The 24,048-nt window shown below is 38.4% G+C and overlaps 1 protein-coding gene across 22 annotated transcripts in view; it reads left to right on the top strand.

Annotated features, from left to right (window-relative positions):
* The first annotated feature begins 1,636 nt into the window (after window positions 1-1,636).
* Anks1b (ankyrin repeat and sterile alpha motif domain containing 1B) overlaps window positions 1,637-24,048 on the top strand; it is a 1,068,230-nt gene continuing 1,045,818 nt past the window's right edge. For 11 of the 22 annotated variants that reach the window (XM_023567585.2, XM_023567584.2, XM_063255396.1 and 8 more), the window contains exon 1: window positions 1,638-1,837. In XM_023567585.2, the coding sequence (XP_023423353.2) occupies window positions 1,704-1,837 (134 nt within the window). In that variant the 5' untranslated portion in view covers window positions 1,638-1,703. Of the gene's footprint in view, window positions 1,838-24,048 lie in introns of all 22 variants that reach the window. The other 11 variants (XM_063255398.1, XM_063255393.1, XM_063255392.1 and 8 more) reach the window with 2 other exon arrangements.

Genomic DNA, 24,048 nt, shown 5'->3' with positions numbered 1-24,048 from the left:
CTCGAGTTTATTTGTACATCAGGAACAAAAATGGGGCCTACCTCATGGCATTGTAGAGAGGGTTGATTGAAATAAAAATATACAGAAATATCCAGAAACTTTATAGAGTCCGGTGCAGTGACTGCTATCAGATGCCTACAGTAATCATATGTCCGGTTACTTTTCATGCAGGCTAGAAGGTGTATTGAGAGCTGGGGCTCTAGGGTGACTCAGTTCTGAGGTCCATTTCTGAGTCAGTTAATTACTGCTCCGCACGGCATCTTGAGAATTTCAATGAAGTCTTCCAGCAGCTCCTTCTTGCTTGCTAAAATGAATATACAGCCATAATATCCAGTTCACTGGGTTGCTGTGTGCAAATTGTCTATTATGTCCCTTCCTACCAACTGATCATCAACAAGTTAACATCTAGATGTCGGTTCCAAGGACAATGCCAAGCCGGAGGACTCACAGGAAGTTTCAGAAAATAAAAGCGAGTTCTCCATCAGCAGCAAGGAGAGTGTAACAAAATCAAGCCAACCACGCACAATGAATTGCTGATGATACATGCAAATTAAAGTGGCTCTCTCATCCGTGCCCATTTATATTCCTCCCAGTGTGGATGCGAAGAAATTTTCAATGAGAACCTTTTTTTTTCCGGATTTTTTTTTTTTTTTTTTTACAAGTCAGCAAATCTCCAAAGCCCAACTAAAATACAGGCTGATTAAAGACCCTAAAAAACCTGGCACTGGCGCCAACTGCTCAGTGGCCGATGTCACAGAAATGGGGAGAAAAGCAGCCTCTTCCTGCGGCCAAGGGCAGCGATGGGAGAGGTAAACGTGGGGGCGTGGAGCGGCCGGGCCCCGGGACCAGAAGCCGCGGCAAAGGCCCCTTCCCAGCATCACCCGCTCCCCCCATCGCGTCACAGAGGATTCCTCGAGCGTAGCGACCACCCGGGCTGCAGTCCGGGCCTGCAGAGCGCCGGCCCTCCCAGGGTTAAACCCTGCAAGGAGGCGGGGGAAGGGACCGTGCCTGGGCTCTGAAAGGGAGGTCAGCCGGGGCGCGCGCCCCGCCCGATGACCACGCCCACCGAGGCCCCGCCCACCGAGGCCCCGCCCCCGCCGCCCGCGCCGCACCTGCCCGCGCGCACACGCCCCCCGCGCGCCCGGCTCTGAGGCGCCGCCGTCGCCGCCCTCGGCACGCGCCCGCCCGCCCGCCCGCCGCGGCTCTCCAGCTCCGCCCGGCCTCGGCCGCCGCCGCCGCGCTCCTCCCCGCCGCGGGCTGCGGACGCCGCCGCGTAACCGCCGAGCCCGCCCGGTGCGGAATCTGAGGAGAGCCCGGGCCGGGCGCGAGGGCGGCCGCGAGCGTTCGAGGCGCGCGGGCTCCGGGAACCGAGCCTCAGCCCGCGCGTCTCCTCAGCGCTCCGCGGCCCCACAGCCGCCCGCCCTCCGGGGTCGAGGCCGCGGGGTCCCGGGGAGTGGCTGTGGGGGCGCGGCGCGGCTCCCCGGCTGCCCTGCCCGGCCCCGCCAGCCATGGTCTGCGCCCCATTGTAGGAGCTGCGCCCCGGATTGGAGCGGAGCGCGGGGCCGCGGGGATCGCCCGGGGCCGAGGGCCCTCGCTTTATTTCAGGGTGGGGCGGGGCGGAGGGCCGTGATTTGGGGGAGCGGGAGTGGGCGGGGAGGAGGACCGAGGCTGGGAGCGGACTCTGGGGGAGTCGTCGAGAGACTATGGGGAAGGACCAGGAGCTGCTGGAAGCTGCTCGCACTGGAAATGTGGCTCTGGTGGAGAAACTCCTGTCTGGCAGGAAAGGAGGGATCCTGGGCGGTGGATCCGGACCCCTGCCTCTGTCCAATCTGCTAAGGTAAGGACTGCACCGGTTCGGGGGTGGCACGGCGCACCTCGTCGTGCATTGTGATGGATGCGTCCTCGTCCTCTTCCTCCTCCTCCTCCTCATGGTTGTTGCACCTGGTGGCTGCCAGCGATTCATTCTTAAATTAGTAGGAAAACAGGCTGTGTGTGGAGAGGCGGCGTGAGCATCCCGTTCGGATCGATGCCTTATCTTTGAGTAATTTTTAAAATAGCCTTCAATCAATGCATCAGCCCGCTACTTTTCTCCGAGCTGTGGTGCAGAACTTGCACATGCCCTAGTGTGGCGTGCGGAAAACTAACCATTCCACCCGCTTTCCATCCTTGCTTGTTATATGTAATTCGCAGCTTTGAAGCCAGTGGGGTTTTTTTTTTTTTTTTTTTTTTTTCTATTTAAATGAAATTGGCAGAGAAGCTACTGTATTGCGTGTATGCAGTTACTTTGCCAAAGCCACAGCCTTGGGTTGTTGCTACCTTTTTCTTACAGAAGACGTTTGCTGTGCTGTGGGTTTTGATCTCACAGAATGTAGAAAGTAGACCTGCTGAGATGTCATCAGTACAAGGAGTGAAACTTGACAGTAGTTTGAGTTACCTGGGCACTGCGGAGTGAAACTTGGTAGTTAGACCTCAGGATGCAGGATGCCAGGTCGGGATTGGGATAGTGTGTGTGGTACATAGTAAAGGCCTTCTCATGGGAAACTGTTGCAGGTGACACGAATACTGCTTGCAGAATGTAACATGCCATTAAAAAAATAAATGTCAGAGTCTTTATTTAGCAAAACAGTACCTTGGAGATAGAAGTGTTGTGTACTCGAGAAACTGTTATCTTAAAAGTTGAATTGATGGACAAACGATAACAGCCAGGAGGGAGGAAGACTGAGGAGCGTTCTTTAGTTTCTGAAATTACAACCATTCAGTTTGTCCAGAATATTTTTGGAGACATCTGTCAACATTTATCTTCATCGTAAAACCTCTTTTAGGCAATTCAACTACACTTGTAAAATTTTTAAAAATCTGTGTGATTTTCTTGGTTTTAAAAATAATTCAGTGCTGTTCTTGGCAAATGCTTAATACAAACTTTTGAGTAATGATTACTTACATAGATTCTCATAGTTGTAGTGATCAGACAGTGCATTTAATTATAGTACTGGCTAACTGGGAAAATGAAAAGTTTATATTACAGTGAGCTAAGTTATTTGAAAATGGTTGATGGAGCTTTAAAAACTCTGTGTCTTATCATAATGTATTATCTGATAGTGATGTTATCGGAACAACAGTTCACTTCAGAACAATTAATACTTATGAGACATTTTCAGTAGGTCTTAGAAATGATGGCTTTGTTTGCATTCTCACGTTAAATATTTTTACTTTCAGACCCAAGTAGGCAGTGTATACAAATTCAGACTATTTCTAAATAATTGCCCTTAGCCACAGATAAAGTCTAGAAAAGTTTATCTAGTTACAGTTTTCAGTTGTAACTGTATAATATACATAAATACATTTGCCAGGGAATCCACTAGTTGTGAAAATGATTAGGGCTAAACACCTTTATGCTGAAAGAACTTTCTCAAAATATGTAGTTATTTTGGAAAAATACTAAAAAAAGTCTTTGAGAAAGGTGAGCGTTTCAGTTAATTTCATTGAGATGAATGTTATTTTGAAAACAATCTGACAGAACTTAAAGGCAAGCATCATTTAAACACTCCCTAGCTGTGCCATTTTTATAAAAAAATAAATGTTGATTCTTAAGAATAACATATCAGTTATTTAATGTAAGCAAACACTAAAGCACCAAAATTGTGACCACAGTGTGCACCTTGAATGGGAGAATTTCTCTTTTGTGGTTTTGTCAGAGGTCACAGTAATACCGTACAGAATGAACACATGGGATAAACAATCAGACCAAAAGACATGTTCATTAGAGTAATTTGAACGAAGTTGTGAAAGTCAGAACAGCAACCTTTAAACGTGCATTTGTCTCTCACAGCATAAACACCTGACAGTATCTTTGAAGAACCAGGAGTTGAAATTGTGTTCTTTGGTCAAATCAGTATAAAGTGAAATTTCTAAGAAGATATTTTATCTAATTGTCACTTTATTTTACAAGTGAGTATCATCAGAAATTTATATCATAATGGAAAATGTGCCCACCTTGTCCATCAAACATAACAACACTGAAATATTTTAATATTTTGGAGTTAATTGTAGAGTAAATTTGGCACTTTTTCCCATTTGCTTTATTACTTGCAAGGTGTAGTAGTAGTATTAGACCGTGTGCTAAAGGCTTCTGTGTACAAGCTAATTCAATTCTTACATCAACCATAAGAGGTCTATCCTTTCACAGATGAAGGACTAGAGAGATAGAAAGATTAATTACTTGCCCAAGGTTACTTAGTAATGCCAAGATTTGAAATTTAGTGGTTCAAGTGTATTATACCAGGTCTTAACTTACATGTGCATAAATCTGCTTTATTCACAAAAGTTAAGAGTACTTGGCCAATTTAGGTAGTCCAGTTTGAACATTTTTTGCTGTGAATAATAATTGAATTTAAAAAAATCATTAATTTTCTGTTAAAAATGTCTCTTGACTGTGTTCTTGAGGTTTCCCCAGATAAAAACTTTTCAGAAGATGCTCTTGATTACTTACTGTCTACTCAGTGGGCAGGAGCTATATGACAGGGAATGAGCATGATGCAGAGTTTTCCGTAAAAGGGAGAATGAACTTAAATAAACATAAAATGATCTCTAAGTCCTTTCTGTTGAGTGGAAATAACAGTAGTACCTACCACACAGTGTTGTAAGGCTTAAATAAGGTATAAGCAGTAGGTGAAAGACATGGAGCACATGGGTGTTCATCATTAGTGTGTTTCTCATGTAGTCCTAAAGCACTCTGAATTTGTTAAGGACTTAATTACTTAAGATTTGCTTTCTGTCCAGACTGGGAGTAAATTTATATATTAAATTTAGAATCATGGGACCTTCCAGCCAACTTCTCAACTAAAGCAAGAATTTCATTTCTTTCCAGTTAGCTATTCCAGCCCTGTTAAATCAACTAGATCTTTTTTCCTTTGGGGGGGGCACATGCAGTTGTTATTATTTTTTTACATGTTCTTTTTATTGAGTTGAAATTCACCTCTCTGTGACTTCCAGGAATTGGTATTAGGTTGGCTGTATGTGTCAGTATAAAGTAGTCAAATTCATCTGCAAGGTTGATTCTTGAGGTCTTTGGGGGAACCTTTGCATAAAGGTTCTATTTTTTTCACATGGGAAGAACTGTCATTTTCCTTAACTGTTTTGTGGTAGTAGGGTATAAGTGTTAAGATCTCAAGCTTTTATATTTTTTACTACTCTGCATATTCTCAAACTTTCTAATGACCTTCTTAAAAGTCACAAGGAGTGAACAACCTGCACTAGATGTCAGCTGACTGGTGTTGAACATAGTGAGGCTTGATGTGCTGTTGAATAATTATAATTTTTTAAAAGCCACAACATACTATGAAACAGCATTCATAATATTTTTTTATAAGGAAAAATAAGTATGAACTTTTATAATGTATGTTAAGGAGTTTGAAATGATAAAACAAGTTGGAGCCAGTGTTCACCTTTCAGTGGTAGGATCGTGAGCGTTGTTTTGTTTACTTGCGTTTTTTAGTTTCTACAATGAATATACACAACTAAAATAAAATGGCAGCCATCAAAACATGATTCAATGGAATTATTGTCTCATTATTGATTTAAGAGCTTCCTACAGATCAAGATTTTCTGAGCCATCCAATGGTGTTGGCTCACACTGAGCATATAGTGAAAACCTCCAGGTATTTTCTTCTGTGATCTGTAAAGCTATAGTTTTCCCATCTGGTACTTTTAAAAGTCTTGGCTGAACTTAAGTCATTCCTGTTGCACTCAGTCTTAACTTGTTTTAGCCTCTACTTGTAATCCATTTTTGTGTTTGTTTTGTAATCCATGTAGTTTTTTTTCAACTGTTGAGTCTGTCTTTCAGCATATTAACTTCTGTTCTCTGTAACATCTGTAGATTAAGTGTGCATGTTTCCTGTCAGTGGAGTTCAATACACATATCCCTAAAGAATCTCTCTTCAGCTTAGTGTCAATTTAAAAATGACAGTCTTTATGCAAAACATTTCTCCTTGAATTGGAGCCATTTACTAGAATTATCAATTGGCTGCTTCTCTCCATAACTGTGAGACTATTGTGAGATATTTTATCTAATGTCTTTCTTAAATTTATGCTGGGTCCTGTTTATGGTATTCCTTTGATCTGTCTCTTTAGTCTATAAATTGCTAGTTTAGATGAAAATCAAAATTTCTGCTGTCTTCCCTCTAATTGTTGTGGGTCTGGAAGGACATTTAACATTCACCTAAAGTAGCTAAGTGTCTCTTATGATCTCTTTGGAGCTTCAGTAGTATTATTTGTTTATCTTTTTTAGTCTGAAAATGATTCATAGTAAGAAAGACTGCTATCAAAAGAGAAATTGGGAAGACTCAGATTCTTGGCATTGTTAAATAGCAGTGGAGATTCTTTTATGATTTGAAGCTGTCTGCAGTGTTATGTTGTCAGACTAAAGGTTACAGTAGTAGAACTATTATTTCTGTATTCTTATTTTCAAATTTAGGCATTTAGAATTTTTTCCTGAAAAAGTATGTGTTTCTTTTTTTGTGTTTGTTTTGTTATGCCCCTCACTAGCCCCTTTTATCTTTAAAGAAGTCAGAGCTTATCAGAGAACTCAAATTGAGTTCTCTTCTTCCTTTTTTTCTCTGGGTAGCATGAGAGATTTCATTTTATTTAAGTTACATCTTTCATGAAACAGGTACAAAACATTTTAATAGCTGTTTCTTTGGCACAACTACCTTTTATTCTTTTTTTTTTTTTTTTGAGACATGGTTTTGTTATATAGTTCAGGTTGGCCTTGAACTCTTTGTAGCTCAGGCTGATCTCGAACTCACAGCAATCTTCCTGTCTCTGCCTCCCAAGTATTAGAATTACAGGTATGTACCACCACACCCAGCTCCTTTTATTCCAAAAAATAATAATTCCTGTTTAATTTTTACTGACTTTATACGCAGAATTATTTATATTTTTAAAAAGCAACAGACATTTGTTAATGTCTTGGATTTCCTTGATTTTCTGAATGCTTTGAAAAGTTGTCTAGTATAAACACTACATTTTGTAAATTCTTGTTGAACATAAAGGATCCAGTTTTTAAGATCCTTGTGTGAAAAAGTAGACCAATAAGAAATAGGAGCAAGTTATCATCTGGTTACCAAAGATATACACTAGGGAGCTTATACATTTTTCAGATTTAGGATCAACTCCTGAAGTTTTTGGTGATGGTTACAGGAGACAGAGGAAGCACTGGGATCTTCACAACTGTTAGGGCATTTGTGGTTACTAGGATTCTTTACAGGGAAGCTGCATTTGGTTAAATGGAATAAATCACAAATGGAGCAGTTAAGCTTTGTGAAAATGTTGTATCTGTAAAAATAGTCAAGTTGCAAGTGGGTTATCTATTTTGGATAGTAATGATGTTGGGAGCAGTGATTGCACCATTGTGTTCAGGGAGCTGTGTCTGCCAAAGTGAACAGTGCCAGCTGCATGATGGGAAGTGAGGAGAGAGGAAGGGAATTTTGGTGGTGACCTCTTTCTGTTCTAAGAATGGTTTACAGCTCCCTCTTCAAAACCATGAGAGTGATGTGTACAAAGAACTAGGACAGCCAACCAGTGACTACTGCTCATCCTGTCCTTTCTTACATTGGACAGTTCCCAGTGTGTGTGTGTCAGTGATTTCTCTGTGGATAGAAGGGGAGAGTCTTCACTGACAGGTAGGCAGAAGTGTACCACATTCAGCAGCGTGTCTACTGACTTTAGCACTTCAGCTTCTCAGGTGACAGTGGAGATTTGATTAGTTCATTTGTATAGTGAAATAATGTATTATGTGCTTGGAGTAACTTTTGGAAAATTCTTTCAGTCTGTTGTAGAATATTCTTCCTAAGTATTTAACTAGAATTGAAGCTGACCATAGTGCAAATCAAAGGTTAGAAAAGACAAATTTCAACCTATGGAGCCTGCAGGTATTTAACATTAGAGGCATTTTAGTATATTTGGTTCTTACATATTGAAGAATGGATTTGGTTAATTAAAATGCATTGAGTTTTGATTACTCATCATATGGTAACATGAGCGAATATGTTATAATCGAAAAAGCAGAAATTCACACAGAAGACTCATCTGTGTTCCCCTTCTTTCTCGGGTGATGACAAGGTCATGTAAACCTCAGAGAATGCAGTTTTCTTGTGTAATACAGATCTAGGAACTCTTTCTAGATTCAAGTTTTTTTCTTTTACATCAGTAGAATAGCAAGTGAATTTTATATTTGAGTTAAATCTGGGTGAGGCTTGAAATTGATTTTTTGGGGGGTGAGTCAAAAATATTATAAAGGGATGAATTTTGTTTTCCTCAGTTCCTTTTACTATGATGTACAGGGAGTTAATTTCTCAGTCTTTTTATGAATAGTGCTTTCTTACCACATGGCACATCTTCATAGATCTAGCTATGAAATTAAACTCTGATTGACTCATGATGTAGACTTGCTTGGGTTCTGTTGTGAGAATAGCTTTATTTAAAACAGCTAATTCTGGTTAAGGGAGCTGGAATAATTCTTTGACCAAATTGGATCATGTTTTGACTGATGAACAGTCAACTTCATTTCCTGTTGCCTGCCTGATTTTTTTGTTCTACATTTCCTTTAACCTTCTGCATCCAAATCTCTTTGTAGAAGAAGATACCTTTTGTCTTTTTTAAGTACTACAAATTTACCCTGGCTGTGTGCTACCTGCCCGTTTCCTAAAAGGAAGCAGATGTATGAGGAATAGATGTGGAGTGGATTGCAGAGTGAGCTGTAAGCAAAGAAGAACAAGTGCTGGGCCTTCAGAATTGGGCGGTCCACATCGTGTAATTTCAGCATTTCTAGTTTCCTGCCTTCCTCAGTGGCAGTTTCTTCCCTAATCTCATGGACCTAGTGCGTGCCATCTTTCCTGTCCTGTTTTAACCTCACCACTGGAACTGCTTGTGGAGCTAACAGTTAATTTACAGTGAAGTAAGATTGGAAGAGCTTTTAGGAAGCGGAAGAAAAGGAAGGTAATTATTTAGAAGGAAATAACCTTTTATTATTTTCATTTAAATAGTCAACAAAACATTAGGCCAAAATAGTAAAGTCATAAAGCTCTGTGGCAGAACTAATAGAGTGGATTTTGCCTGGTTAACAAGAGGGGGTTGTATAAAAGGTGATGATTTGTTTTTTCTTTTTATAAGGCTGAGAAAGAAAGGCACTTGGTTGGCAGCATAGGGCTAGTGATGGAGAAGCCTTTTCTTTTTGCTCTTCAGTGCCTAGAACTTTCTGTAATATACCATAGTCTTACATATAAACATATGGCATATTATTTGCCTACTTTCAGAAGGTATTTCTTATATGTGTGTATGTAGCCACAGATGACAAAGCCATAGAATAGAATTGTGTAACAGTTTTAATAGCTAATGTGGTTTGAAACTCAAATCATTTTGTAAGTTGACTTCAGTATCTATGTTATTCTGTAAACTTATATTTTACTGTACAATGGAAACATTTGAATTTCTGACCCTTGACTCCCAGTTAGCATTCTCCTGCATTAATTTTTCTGTCTTATTTTTTGGCTCAGATTATTCTTAGCCACTTGAGTTCTTGTTTGGTCACCTCTACTTACAAACCTGCATTTGAAATATTTTTACGTTTCATACAAATATGCTAAGTGTAGTATTTGATGTTTTGAATATACTGAAAAACTGCTGTATTTACTTACAGGATTATCTCTGTTTTGCATAGATATTTTACTGTTATGTAGAGATGTGGGAGTGTGTTTGCGGGGAGCAGGAGGAATTATGCAGGGTTGTTTTTTGCCTTGGTAAAATTTAGCAGTTAGTAGCCCCAGAGTTGTTTTTCGTCAGGTTTCTTTGGCTGCTGTCTAGTTACACTGTTATACTGAAAAGTGATAGAAACTTTGAAGATATTATCAGAGAAATAAAGCAAAGACTTACAAGCAATGCTTAAACTTTTCTTAAAGTATTTTTTGCTTGTTTGTATTTTTTGCTATACGGTGCACTTAGACTGAACTTACTACTCAACTAGTCAGATACTATCCAGTTAACCATCAAGTCCATCAGAATTTTATAGGAAACTGACAACAAAGAAGGGTGATAAGGAATGATCATTTATTATTTCAGCAAGTATTTATTGACAGATGATCACTTACTGTTTCAACAAATGTTTGTTAGATACATTGTGGATTGTAAAATTAAGTGATGTCATCTCTACCCAAGTTCTAGTAGAAAAATGAAACAGTTATATAACCAAAGAATTGAAATACAGTGTGCTGTATATGGTGCCCTGGAGGAGCACAAGGAGCAAGGAGAAGGCAGCCTTAATTCTGTTAAGGAGTTTGAGGGGAGACTTCAGAGAGGAGGTGATGCTTGAACCTTTAAGGTAACTAGGAGTTTGTCAGTCTGCCAGGTGGACAGGTTGGAGGAAGGTTATTTTAGGTGGAAGGATCAGTATATTCACTAATAGTGTGTGTAAATGTAGAGTGCAACGTGGAGGTATTATCAGTCTTTGTAGCATGGACAAGAGGTAAATCTGGAGACTGAAAGACTCGTGTACTTGCCCTAAGGAGTTGGAACTTTACCCTCAAAACCATGAAATCTATTGACTTTCTTTTTAACCTATGATCCTGTTGCTAAAAACTGTTTTCTTAATCATATTTAATATAGTTATCAGATAAAGTATGCAATTTTGGATCCTAGGGTTTTCACTTGATAGCTCAGGCTGGCCTTGAGCTTACTTTCTAGAGTAGGCTGGCCTTGAACTTGCAGTGATCCTCCTGCCTCAGCCTCCTGAGTGCTGGGATTACGGGCCTGTGCCACCATGACCGGCTCAGTATGATGTATATTTTAAAAAGTTATCACGAAGCCTTTATAATCATCATTTCAGTGGCCTCATACTATGCCATCTAATGCAGGATTTTCGGAGCTCTTGTCCACTCTGTTCACTTATGATTGTTTGTTACCATGTACATTTCCTGGTCTATTCCAGGTCCACAGGACGTTTGGCTATGTTAGTCAGCTTTTCATTACTGTGACTAAATATCTGAGAAAATGTAAAGGGGGGAAAGCTTTATTTTGGCGTTGGTTAATCTGTGATCAGCAGGTTCTGTTGCTACTAGGTTGATGGCGAGGCAGACGCATCATGGTGGAAGGGCAGAGTAGAGGAAAGCTACTTTCTTCATGATAGCGAGGAAGCAGAAAGGGCAAGAGTCAGCAAAGAAGCAACCCAGCGCGAAACGTAATTCCTAAGGTCACACCATCCACCTCTTTCTTTCACTAGGCGCCATACCCTTGTTCTGTCACCTCCCAAGAATGCCAGCAGGTCATACTCTCATCAGTGGTTTAATCCATTGATGGAATTAGAGCAGCATCAGCTGTGAGTCTTCAGGGACATTTTAGATCCCAGCCATCACAGTAGGGCCTGGGAGTGTGCCTTTTACCAGCTTTCCTAGATGAGTATCTATGTATATTGTTACTGCTAGATACTTTGATGATTTTTAACATTTTTATTACATGGGGTGATAAAAATATGCTATATGTTTGAATAAATAATTGTAGTAAAAAACATGGGAATTAATCCTCCTCAGAATGTAGCCCCTTATGTTCAACAACATTCAATATCTTGTTGTTTCACTTTCTCTGTATTTTCGTGAAATTTCTCTTTCGTGCTTTTACGAGATGTGAAAAAAAATACGGTGAATGCTGCTGCCGTGGGCGTCTGGTGGAAAGGCAGGCCAATGAGAACGCTGTGGCGTGTCCTCATCTACCTGATTTACCACATTTGGCACTATCATTGACTTCTGGCTCTCCCTCAAAGTCAGAATGAATTTTTTTTGAGACAGGGTCTTGCTAATGTAGTTCAGGCTGACCTCGAACTCCTAAACTTGTGGTGATCCTCCTACCTCAGCCTCCTGAGTGCTGGGATTACAGGCCTGCACCATCATACATAGCCTCACAAAGTTAATTTGAGCAGAAAGATGGTATTTTACTGAAACTGTGCTATACTCTAATCCATGAAATTGAATGAGCTCTAATAAGCTGATCATTAATGTTTTTCCCTCTTTCTCTCCCCACCCCCTTTTACTTGCAGAATGGAAGATTAAAACCAAGGCTTTTGCACTGAGCTATATCCCCAGCCATTTTTTATCTTGAGACAAAATCTTACTAAATTTCCCAGCATGAGCTCAAACTTTTGATTATCCTATTTCAACCTCTTAGAGTTCTGAGATTGCAGGTGTGACACCACACTCAACTCTGTCTTTCTTTTTAAACTATTATTAATTGATAGGCATTTTGAGGGTGTGTATTATGTGTTCAGCGTGGTAGCGGTGCTTTGAAGTGTAGAAAATAGACCCTTCTGGAGGCCCTTGGAAAAATTAAATGCAAAGAGAGTAGCCAACTGTGTAGTGGACTCTGATTTTACTAGAGCACAAACCCTCACAAATTCATGTTTTTGTTTCAGTCCATCCAGTGTATTTTTGACTTCCATCTCCAAAGTTTAGCTATTTTTTGATAGTTGGAGATATACTACTGATATATTTTTCTTTTAAAATTGTAACTTTTGTTTTTTTTTTATCTTCTTGAGACAAGATTTCACGACAGAATTCAGGCTGACCTTGAACTCACTGTGTAGCCCAGGTTGGCCTTGAACTCACAACTACCCTCTTGCCTCAACTTCCTGAGTGCTGGAATTATAAGGATACACCACCAACCACAAATAAAATTTTTTAAAATTTTATTTTAGAAACCCCAAAATTTCAAAACAAGATAATAGGAAAGTAACAGTGGTTAATACATTGTTATCGTTATCTTTAAATGGGTTACCCAGAGGACAAGATAACAGGCATTTAATTGTCCGGACAATATTGGCCAAAACTTTCTTTTCAATGCACTAAGAGAATAATAGTATAACTATCTTATCTATCTATATTTGCTTTTCCTCCTTTCTCCTTTGGACTATCCCAGTTTCTCTTTCCTTTTGAACAGTTTTGTTACTTTTTACAATATTTGTTGTATGTCTTTGTTCTTATTTACCCTTTCACATCTCACACTAAGGAGACAATACAGTGCGTACACATGTGAATCTGGTTTATTTCACTTATGGTCTTAAGTTGCAGGCATTAAAAGTTTCAAGTTTATCCTCCTTTATGGCCAAGTAGTACTCCATTGTATAAAAAGCCCACATCTTTTTTTTTTTATCCATTCCTTAATTGATGGATGTTAGTGTTGTTTACAAGATCTATCTATTACAAATTATGCTGCTGTAAACATGGGTGCACATATATCGTTGTGGTGTGATGTTTTTAATTATTCTGGGAAGATACCCAGAAGAACAATAGCTGAGTCAAATGGGAGGTCCAATGCTAGTTTTTAAAGGAATATCCACACTGATTTCCAGAGTGATTGTACCAATGTACACTCCAACCAACAGTGGAAAAGGTTCCTTTTCCCCTACAGCCTCTCCAGCATTTGTTACTGGTTAGAACCTCTGGCTAAGGTTTTGAGCACTATGTTGACTATCCTTGTCTTACTTCTGATTTTAGAGTGAAAGCTTTCAGTTTTTGTTCATTTAGTATGATGTTGGCTGTGGATTTGTCATAGATGGCTTTTTATCAGATTGAGATAAAGACCATCTATTCTAATATTCAATAGGGTTTTTATCATAAATGAGTACTGGACTTTGTCAAAAGGTCTTTCTGCATCTATTAAGATGATCATATGGTTTTTGCCCTTGGCTTTGCTAATATGGTATATTACATTTATTGATTTATATATGTTGAACCATCCCTGCATTCCTGGGATGAATCCTACTTAGTCATGGTATATAATCTTCTTGATGATTTGCTACATTCTGTATCTTATTGAGGATTTTTGCATCTATGTTCATTAGGGAAATTGACCTGTAGTTCTCTTTATTTGTTGAGTCTTTCTCTGGTTTTGGTATCAGGGTAATGTTGCTTCCTGAAATGCATTTGGGATTATTGCTTCCATTTCAATATAATTAAGGAGTTTGACAATTAGTGGTATTAGGTCTTCTGTAAATTTCTTGTAGAATTCATCAGTGAACCCATCAGGGCCTGGGCTTTTCTTTGTTGGTAGGTTTTTAATTATATTGTCTATTTCATTGGTTGATATTGGTTTATTTAGGATTTTTGTATCTTGATTCAGCTTTGGTAATTCATATTTGTATAGGAATCTGTGTTATTTCTTCTGCATTTTCCATTCTTTTTTTTTTTTTTTTTGCGTTTTCCATTCTTAGTAGAATACAAGTTCTCAAAGTAAGTATAGACGATCTCCTGGATTTTTGCAGGGTCTATTGTGATTTCACCCTTTTCATTCCTAATTGCATAGATATGAGTCTTTTCTGTTCTTTTTCTTTCTTTCTTTTTTTTTTGGTAAGTTTGGCTAAGGGTTTGTCAATTTTATTTAAGCTGTCAGAGAAGCAACTTTTTGATTCACTGGTTTTTGTATTGTTTTCTTAGTCTCCAGTGCATTAATTTCTGCTCTGATCTTTATAATTTCCTCTGTTGTACAAACTTTTGGCTTAACCTGCTCTTCTTTTTCTAAAAGTTTGAGGTTCACCATTAAGTTGTTCATTTGTGCTTGCTCTGTTTTCCAGATATGGGTATTTACTGCTATAAATTTCCCTCTTAGGACTGTTTTCATTCTGTCCCTGAGTTTCAGTCTTATCATTTAATTGTAGAAACTGTTTGATTTCTTTAGTTTCATCTGTGACCCATTAGTTGTTTAGAAGGGCGCTATTTAATTTCCATGTGTTTATAAAGTTCCTGTTTTTTTTTTTTTTTTTTTTTTATCGGTACTGGGGATCAAACTCACAACCGCCTGCTTGCAAGGCAGGTACTTATGCCGCTGAGCTAAATCCCTAGCCCCACCTGTGGTTTCTTTTGCGATCGATTTCCAGTTTCGTTGCACTATGGTCTGATAGTATGTATGGAATAATTTCAATTGTGAGCTAGTATGTGATCTGTGTTGAAGAACGTTCTGTGTTCAACCATGTGTTCTGATGTTTTGGGTTGGAACACTCTATAGACATCTACTAAGTATTTGTTCAAATGTTTGGCTTAATTTTAATATTTCATTGTTGATTTTTTTTCTAGTTGATCTGCCTTTTTATGACAGTGAGGTATTGAGATCTTCCAATAAATTGTATTAGTACTTACTTGATTTTTCCTATCCATTAACATTTGTTTTATATGGTTGGGTGCCCTGGTACTTGTATTTGTAATTGTGATCGTTATCTCTTCCCTAAGATTGTTCCCTTTACCAAGATGTAATGACCTTCTTTATTTCTCTTTTTCAGTCTTGTCTTGAAATCTACTTTATCTGCAAATAGAAGAGCTATTCCTGCTTTTTTCTGAATTCCTGTCATGTGGAGTATTGTTTTCCATCCTTTGTCTTTCAGTCTATGAATTTCTTTTTGAATTAAATTTGTTTCTTATATGTAGCATATTGTTGGAACCTCCTTCTTGATTATTTTGCTAATCTGTGTCTTTTGATTGGTGAATTGAGACCATTGACATTGATGGTCTGATATGTATTGACTTATCCTTGTCATGTTATATTGTTGGCTCCCCTTATCCCTGTTTAATTGTTTGCCTTGCCAGGTGGATTCTTTCTGTTGGGTTTCATGGAGTTGTTGTCCTTGTTATCTCTTTCTGGCATGTCTTTCAAAACATTTTGGAGTGCTGGTTTGATGGTTATAAATTCCTCAGATGTTCTTTGTCATGGAAGTATCTTATTTCTCCATCAGTTTTGACAGATAGTTTTGTGGGGTACATCAATCTAAGTTGAAGGTTGTTTTCCTTTAGTGGTTAAAATACCTCCAGTGCTCGTTGACTGGAGGATTTGAGCTGAGATATCAGCTGTGATTCTAAGGGGTTTTCCTTTGTAGATGATTTCTTTTCCCTAACAGCTTTTAACATTCTATTGTGTTGAATTTCTGGGTTCTTGACTATGATATGCCTGGATGTAGATTATTTTTTTGATTGTGGCTAATTGGAGTTCTGTATGCCTGACTTCTGTATGTCAAAAATTTTTTTCCTACCAGTTTTCTGCCATGATGTTGAAGAATTTGTTTTATATCCTTTGTGCTATTTCCTGCTTTTTCATTGACTCCAATCAATCTTAAGTTGTTCTTTTTGCCTCATCTAGCAGCTGTTGGATTGATTTCTCATTGTCTCTTGCTATTTTTAAAAAGTCTGCATTTTAGGCTGGGGATTTAGCTCAGCGGCATAAGTGCCTGCTTTGCAAGTGCATAGTTGTGAGTTCCATCCCTGGTCCAAAACAAAAAGGTCCACATTTTATGATTGCTAACTGCAAGATTATTTTCTGTATCTGAACTCATGTCTTCTCATTGGCTTTTTTTTGCTATGGATACTTTCAGTAGAATTTTTATTTTTCTGGATATTTGCTTGAATCTGTCTTAAAGAGTCTATTTCTTTTCTATGCTGAGCATTCATACCTTCTATAATTTTCTTAAGTTCCTCGATTTTTTTCTCTATCTGCTCTAGAGTCACTAAGCATGGTTTTCATTGTGAACACCATTTCTGTAGTTATCTGAGAAATTATTTCTGGTTTGATTTTTTTTTTCTAGATCCTCATTCTGTTGCTTTGTTGTTATCATTCCAGAGAGACTAGGTGGGTGACTGTCAGGTTGTTCCACCTCATTGCCATCTGAGTTTGCCTTTGGTGAATTGGACGCTGGGGTTGCATCTTAAGTGTCTTCTCATTTCCTTTCCTTTCCTTTTTCTTTTAGTTTAATTACTGGAGTGATGCTTGTAAATGGCCTATGGCAGGCTGATTTATTGCTAGTATTTAGAACCCTTAGGAAATGACTACTTCTCCAAGGTAACTTATAGATATAGTTGGTTTTTGAATTTTGAGTCTGTTGCAAGATCCTACCTTTTCAATTTGTTTTGAATGAAAAGCTTTCTGTTTGGACCAGCCCGAGTTTTTGGCACTGTGCCACAGTATTTTCTATGCCCCTTATGAAATCTCAGTCTTGGAATACTAAAAAGAATAGCAGTTTAGAAGAATTATGTCATTTTTGACTAAATTGGTATCATCAGCTATAATAATAGCATCAAACACAGTCTAGAAAATGACAAACTGAGGTAACCATTAATTTGTTCCCTTTAATCATATGGACTAGATTTGTGGTTATGTAACAATCTAAAACAATCCAGAAATGTATATGCAGCATATAAATCCTTAGTATGTCAATTTTTCTCTCAGGGATTAACATTTAAAAGGGATTAGGGAGAAAATAAAACAGTAGAAGAGGAGGAAGAAATTAGAAGTAAGACTGGAAGACACAGGGGAATCACACTAACTTTGGGCAACTGGGGCAGAAGACTGAAGGGAAAGAGAGAAGAAGGAACAGATGAAAAGAAGAGCAGAAGAGAACAGTCATCACAAAGAGGAGGGAAGCCATGTTCACATTCATATAAAGACAAGATCAAGGAGAAAAATCCCAAAAAGCAAAAAAAAATCCCCCCCAAACAAAACAAAACAAAACAAAACAAAACAAAACAAAACAAAACAAAACAAACAAACAGCACTCCACTACCACAACAAAAAACAGAGTGAGAGAAAGAGAAAAAAAGTCTACTTGCAAGTTTGTCTCTGCTGTCACTAGTAGACATCATGTGGAGACAGAGTCCTGATCCACGTTGATTTATCTCAGCAAGCCAGCAATAGCTTTTTGACAGGGTAGTGAATAATCTCTGAGAGTCTGCACTTTCAGGCCGAGACCAGATTCATTTGCCTGTAGCTGAGTGTAGCTGTCTGCACGCCTTCCGTGAATCTGAGCCCAGCTGGAATCCACTAGAATGAGCTGGCAGCTGCTCTTGAGTTGTGAGCTCAGCTGTCCTTCTCTCCTAGATGGCTCCTGGCCAGTTGGTGTCTCCCATGGGACAACTGAACCCTCAACACTCAACTGCCTGCCAGTGCACTTCTTCACCTCTACTGCTTCCCTCCACTACTGCATCTCTCTGTAGAGACCTCTGGAGTCACCAGCAGTCACCATGTGTCTGTAGGTTTGAACTGCTGTCTTGTGCAGTGAGTCCTGTATCAGGGAGAAGGGAGTTGCTGTCAGCAACTTCCTTCTTAGTTGGAGCTTCTCTATTCACTCTCCGTGGGCTTCAGTTCGTGCTTCAGATCCTTCCTGGGTCCAGGGACCCACTTCCCTCCTTCTTGTCTTCCTTGTGTTGCTGTATCACAGTGGCTGGATGACAACTTTCAGAGAGGCTCTTTCTCTGCTGTTTACCATTCTGCCATCCTAGTACTTCCAAAATTTGTTTTTATTTTGAAATAGTCGTGTTCTGGAGAAGTTTGGCATACAATTAAAAGAACCTTATTTTTTCACTGTAAATCACTTGAGAGTATGTTGTCAATCTGATCATCTCAGAATACTTAAGTTGTATTTCCTATAAACAGGGCTGTTCTCTTACATAATCATAATACAGCTGCTAATTTTAGCAAATTAACTTCATTATACTCCAACCAGCTATCTTCATACTGTATTCAAATTTGGCCATTTGTATTAATAATGCTCTTCATTAGAATACAGTTTAAAAATCATGCATTGTGGTTAGTTGTCAGGTGTCTTCTTTTAGTATGGGATAGTTTTAAAATTTTTATTTGACTTTTACGATCTTGCTATTTTTCAAGACTGTAAGCCAGTTATTTTGTAGACTGTGCTCAATTTGGGTTTGACCTGATGTTTTCTCATGATTAGATTGAGGTTTTGTATCTTTTGCAGAAATGTCACAGAGAGACGCTGTATTCTTTTCATTACTTTCTACACTTATGATGGCAGCTGTCAAGCTCTGTGTATATAATTGCTATACCCTTTTCTTCCTGTGTAATAACCATTTTGTGGAGTGGTACATTTAAATTATGTTAATATTATATTTTTCATCAAACTTTGTTTTATTTACTTATATTACTATGGACTTAAGTTTACTATTTTATCATATAGGTTGTAATGGCATACTGTTTTATCATACAGGTTATAATATATTATTGCCATTAATTTTGATGTTTAAATTGTCTTAGGCTTAGTAGAAACTTTACTTTGAATCATTCTTTATGCATTTCCTCCAGCCCTTCTCAGTTATGTAGGCTCTGCTATTCCACACTAGGTTGCCCTCAGTAAGGACATCCTCCTACCCTGATTTAGGCTCTGTTATTTTGCTATAGACCATTGTGACTTTCCTCTTTTCTCTTGGTGCATATCTACCTTTACCTGCCCTACTCAAAGGCTTTAGGATTTGAGGTTTTCATGAAGAAAAAGGAAGTGAAGAGCAAAGAAAATGGAAGAAGTAATGGAGGAGAAAGGTAAAATAATGCTGTTCTTTTTATTGATGATGATGATGATGACAATGATGATGATATATTTTTCCAAGTTAGCAATGCTTAAATCTTGTGTTGGAAGAAAATCAGACTGTGATGATTAAATGGAGGTTATGATGAAAGCATGAGTTCTACGTAGCACAGTAGTTCTCCCAGACACTGCTTTTTTTTTTTTTTTTGCATTTTTGAGACAGGGTCTCGCTGTGTAGTTCAGGCTGCCCTTGGGCTCACTTTGTAGCCTAGGCTGGTCTTGAACTCACAACGATCTTCCTGCCTCAGCCTCCCAAGTGCTGGGATTACAGGCGTGAGCCACCACGCCCAGCTACTTTTTTTGCATTTCAAAAGACAGAATAATTCGATAGGTTGGATAGCTCTGCATTTTTTGAGCCTTTTCTTTTATGTGTATTGTGGAGATGTAGGAGGCCTCCCTGCTGACTGAGAAACAGAAAAATCTTTATATATTTTTTGCTCTGTTTAGCTGAAGGTCTCTCCTTACTATAATTGTCAGTGAAGTGCATTCTCAAGAATTTCAGTAAGATGATTATAATGCAGAAAAAGAGTTATACAAGCACTGAGATAGTAACTGTCATTCACCATGGAAGCTGAGTTTGCAGAATTTGATAGAGATAAGTATTTCACTAACTAGATTTCTCTTGTTATATGATATTCCCACTATGATTTTTAAAACGTCTTAGAGACCTTATGTCAGGAAATTGACCAAGTATATTTTTAAATGCTAAATCTTTACATGTCTTACAAAAATGGTTATTGCTCCAGATAAACCAGGAGAGCAAGTAATTCATATTGATAACTCCTCAGACTTTATTACTAGAAATCTATAATTCTTAGAAATATATCTGAGCAAAGAAACTTTCAGGAAGCTCTTTAGTAAACATTTGTTGTAGCTGAAAAATATCATCCTTATTTACAAAAAATGGGAAAAAATATTTGGGAGCATTACAGAAATAATTCACTAGTTATAGTCTGTACTTTAAAAAGACTATTCAGGTTTTCTTGCCAAAATCAAGAAAAAATAAACAGCAGGCAGTATTATCAGTTGGTGCTCTCCTTCTCTAGGTTTGAGAAAACAAGCTCCGTGGAAAGATGATTAGAATTTTGGTTGTGGTATTTAAAAAGGGAACTGAATAGGCCTTAATGTAAAAAAGTGACATACTTAATGTACAGTATAACATCTATGGTTCTAACGAGATTATGATTCCCACTCTGAGTTTTTATTTTCTTATTATCAGTACCCCTAATAACAGATGCCTTTTTCTTAATATTCTATAGTGTTTGGATCTTGGCTTTCTATTTATATGGAGCCCCTGAGATTTCATAGAAAAAAATGATTCCTTAAACTTCACAGTTTGTGACATTTCATCAGCAGAACAAAGGACCATGTGGAGTGTCTATCCCATCTGTTCTCTATTACTTTTCAAAATTTTCTCCTAAACTTCTGGATCTGAGGATTGACAGATACTTATTTGTCCAGCAATCTAGTCCGTATTATTATCATTTCTCTGATAGAAAGATTTCATGACTACCATGACCTTCCTTGGAAGTCTTGATTATTTGCTTTTTAATGGGAAAGAGGAATTTATACGATTTAGATATTTCTTGTAGAATCATGGAAACATTGAACTGTCAGGGGTTTGGAAACAAAAGGAACCAAGGCAACAAAGATCCCAGGACAGGATCTTTTAGTATAAACTAAGACCTGCTGGGTCTCTCAACCTAGCCATATGACTGAGGAGGAGAAAGGGGACAAAAATCTCAGGAAAGGAACCTGTGGAAAAATATTTATTAATGCACTCATTTTCTAGATTTCTTGAGAGAATACAGCCAACCCAGCAGTCATTTTATAGTTTCCACTTTTTCTATGTTAAATTTCCCTTACTTTTGTGAAGACTCAAAATGCAGTATGGTACAATTGGATGCCTTATCCAAGGTGGCATTAGCATTGGTGTTAGTAGCCATGTTATAACTGTCAGGCCGTTTCCACTAGTAAAGTCACTCAAATAACTTCCAGTTGTTGGCTATGAACATTATAGGCTCTACCATTATTATTTTTAATAGTTATTTATTTTAGATGAGTGAGATACGCTTTTAGAAAACCCGTGTGAGCACTTAGTTGACTGTGGGCCCGACCTGGACTGAGGACACTCATCTAGGCTTAGAAGTTTATACAGATTCAGACATAGTCCAGGGTTTTCTGTTTTCCCATCATTAGTTTTTAACATTCTTAGGTTCCTTGCCTCTTTTCTCTCTGATTTGCTTCTTTAATAGTTCATCTGTTTGCTCTTACCAGATCAGCTTTTGCTGGCAAATCCTGTGGAAAGGAAACTTGAAAATGCCCTGTGACTAAAGAGAGAACAAAAAGGTTAGGAAACAGACGGAAAGAAAGATGAAGGGAAAGAGACATGGTTTGTCCATGGTTTTCTCAGGGTAATAATATACCTACTTCAGTTAAATACGCATGAGGCTAAGTTATCTGTCCTGGAGGTGTAGAAGGGAACCTTGCCCTGGATAGATGGTCGTTTCCCAGAAGAAAAGGTAAAACTTGACGTCTAGAACTTGTTTCACGGGTAAACTTGTGTTTTTAGTCTGTCTTTGTAACATTATTCCTTAACATCCATAAAGGTGAGTCTCGAAGAATTCTCTCTATTCCACATTTGTATAGCACACATTTCTTGTATTTCAAGTCTGTCTCTTACTGTCACACTCTTTTTTTGCAAATAAAGTGCTCATTTTGGCTGTTTTCCAGATATGACAGTTGGTGGACATGCTTCAGTAGAGAAAAGGAAATTTTCTCTGCTTATCTGCTCTCTCCCGTCTGCCCAAGATAGTATGTCTGTCAGTTGTGACCTGATTTTGAAATAATTTATTAAGTGGAGGGATGCATGATGTTATTTAAAATTTTGGTATGACATTGACTTTTAGTCCTTTATAATAAGTGCTTATTAATAAGTAGGTTCTCTGGGTGAAATATATTGCTTTTGGGCTGTTAGAAATTTCTTAACTCCAGTGAATTTGTATTCTGTTCAGTGTCAAGAATGACTGTTTACTCAGGAAATTAAACCCACTTGTTTATTCAGAAGATAAAGCACAATAAAAAAATATGGCCATGAAAACATTATGTTGGAAATAGTCTAGTCTTATGGGTAAGGAGAATTTCCTTTTTATTAGCTAATACGCCTCTCAAGAATAAAAGATGAATGTAAAATATATATCTTTGAAGATTTTTACTTCATAATTTTTTTTATCTGAAGTGGAGACAGGTTTTAATAAATTAAATTTCTTTTTGAAAGCATATTTCTTGGTTTTAAAAATTATTCTAAAAGATCTATCATAAACCTCTATCTGTAATTCATTCCTTTTGCTGTTACTGTTGTCTTATTGGCTCTCTTTCCTTCAATGGAGGTATATAGCTCAAAAAACTGCTCATCTTTCCCCACAGTTCTGCACCACTGCTTGCCTGACTCCCTTGTGTTATAGGGAGCTACAAACCCTGAGCCAGGCTTGCTTTCTTCCTCACCACTGCTGTGCTTTCATTTTCACTACTTCCGATGCCAGTCTTCCCAAGCCCTTCCCACCATGGCCACTGTTGAAATAGTTTTAAAATGTTACTCTGTGACTTGTTTAAAAAGTAAATTCCTCTTTTTTCTTTTCCAATTTCATTTTATTATTGGTACATGTTCATGGTACATCAGTACATGTGCATAATCTTTATTATCTTTTTTACTTCCCCTTGCCTTCCCTTTGTTTGCTGTATTATTTGGCAGTGTTTTGTGATTTGTTTCCTTTATATCAGCCTCATTTTTTACCTATCCTTCCTTATAACAGCATCCTGCAATCATACTTGGTTTCCATACTTGACACTTAGCAGGAATCCTTTTTTGCTGTTGCTGCCCCTGGAGTACCCATCTTTCCTGGTGTGCTCAGTGAAGCTCACTCAGCCTCACAGATTCTACTCTGACATAATCATCTCTTTTGGGAAAGCGTTACCTAATCTCTGTCTTTGGTGCTACCCTGGCTCCTTGTAGAAACACTTTATATTTTTAGCATTTAGAATCCTGCATTGTAATTATTTGTTTACGTATTTGCTTTCCCATTAGATTGTGATCTCCTTCAGTCCTGAAATGGCTTATCTTTTTTTTTTTTCATGTACAGGGAATTGAATTATCTTTTAAAGTGCTGTATAAATATTATTATTTTATACCTGAAACATATAGAAATTACTTATTGAATGAAGAGTGAATAGTGTGCAGCAAAGTACATGTTAAAGGCAAATGTTTGGACTCTGTCATTTGAGATTAATTGTTGATTGAGAACACAGCTGTTACGGCTTGTGTCTAGATGTTCTCCCAAAGCCTCCAAGGGGACTGGATCTTGTGTTTGTGCTGCTGGAACTGATTGATGGTGTGATGCCAAGAGTAAGGGTGTGAGTGCTAACTGCTGTAAGGGTGGGTGGCCTGAGTAGGATATAAGGGACAGAAAGAGTAGTGGTTATGGGTTGTCCCTTGTACTTCAGTTGCTTGCTGTCTTCTGCTTGCCTTCCTTTGCCATGGACTGTGTTTCTCCTTTGTGATGCCACTCTGCCATGCTACCCTGCCTTGGAGCCAGCCAACTCTGAACTGAAACCTGTACTAATTATGAGCAAAAATAAACCTTTCTTCCTTTAAC

Source organism: Cavia porcellus, unplaced genomic scaffold (assembly GCF_034190915.1).
Source record: "Cavia porcellus strain 051 isolate PalLab524CR breed Dunkin Hartley unplaced genomic scaffold, mCavPor4.1 scaffold_8, whole genome shotgun sequence".
NCBI classification, from domain to species: domain Eukaryota; kingdom Metazoa; phylum Chordata; class Mammalia; order Rodentia; family Caviidae; genus Cavia; species Cavia porcellus.
This window is presented reverse-complemented; position numbering and strand designations above follow the sequence as displayed.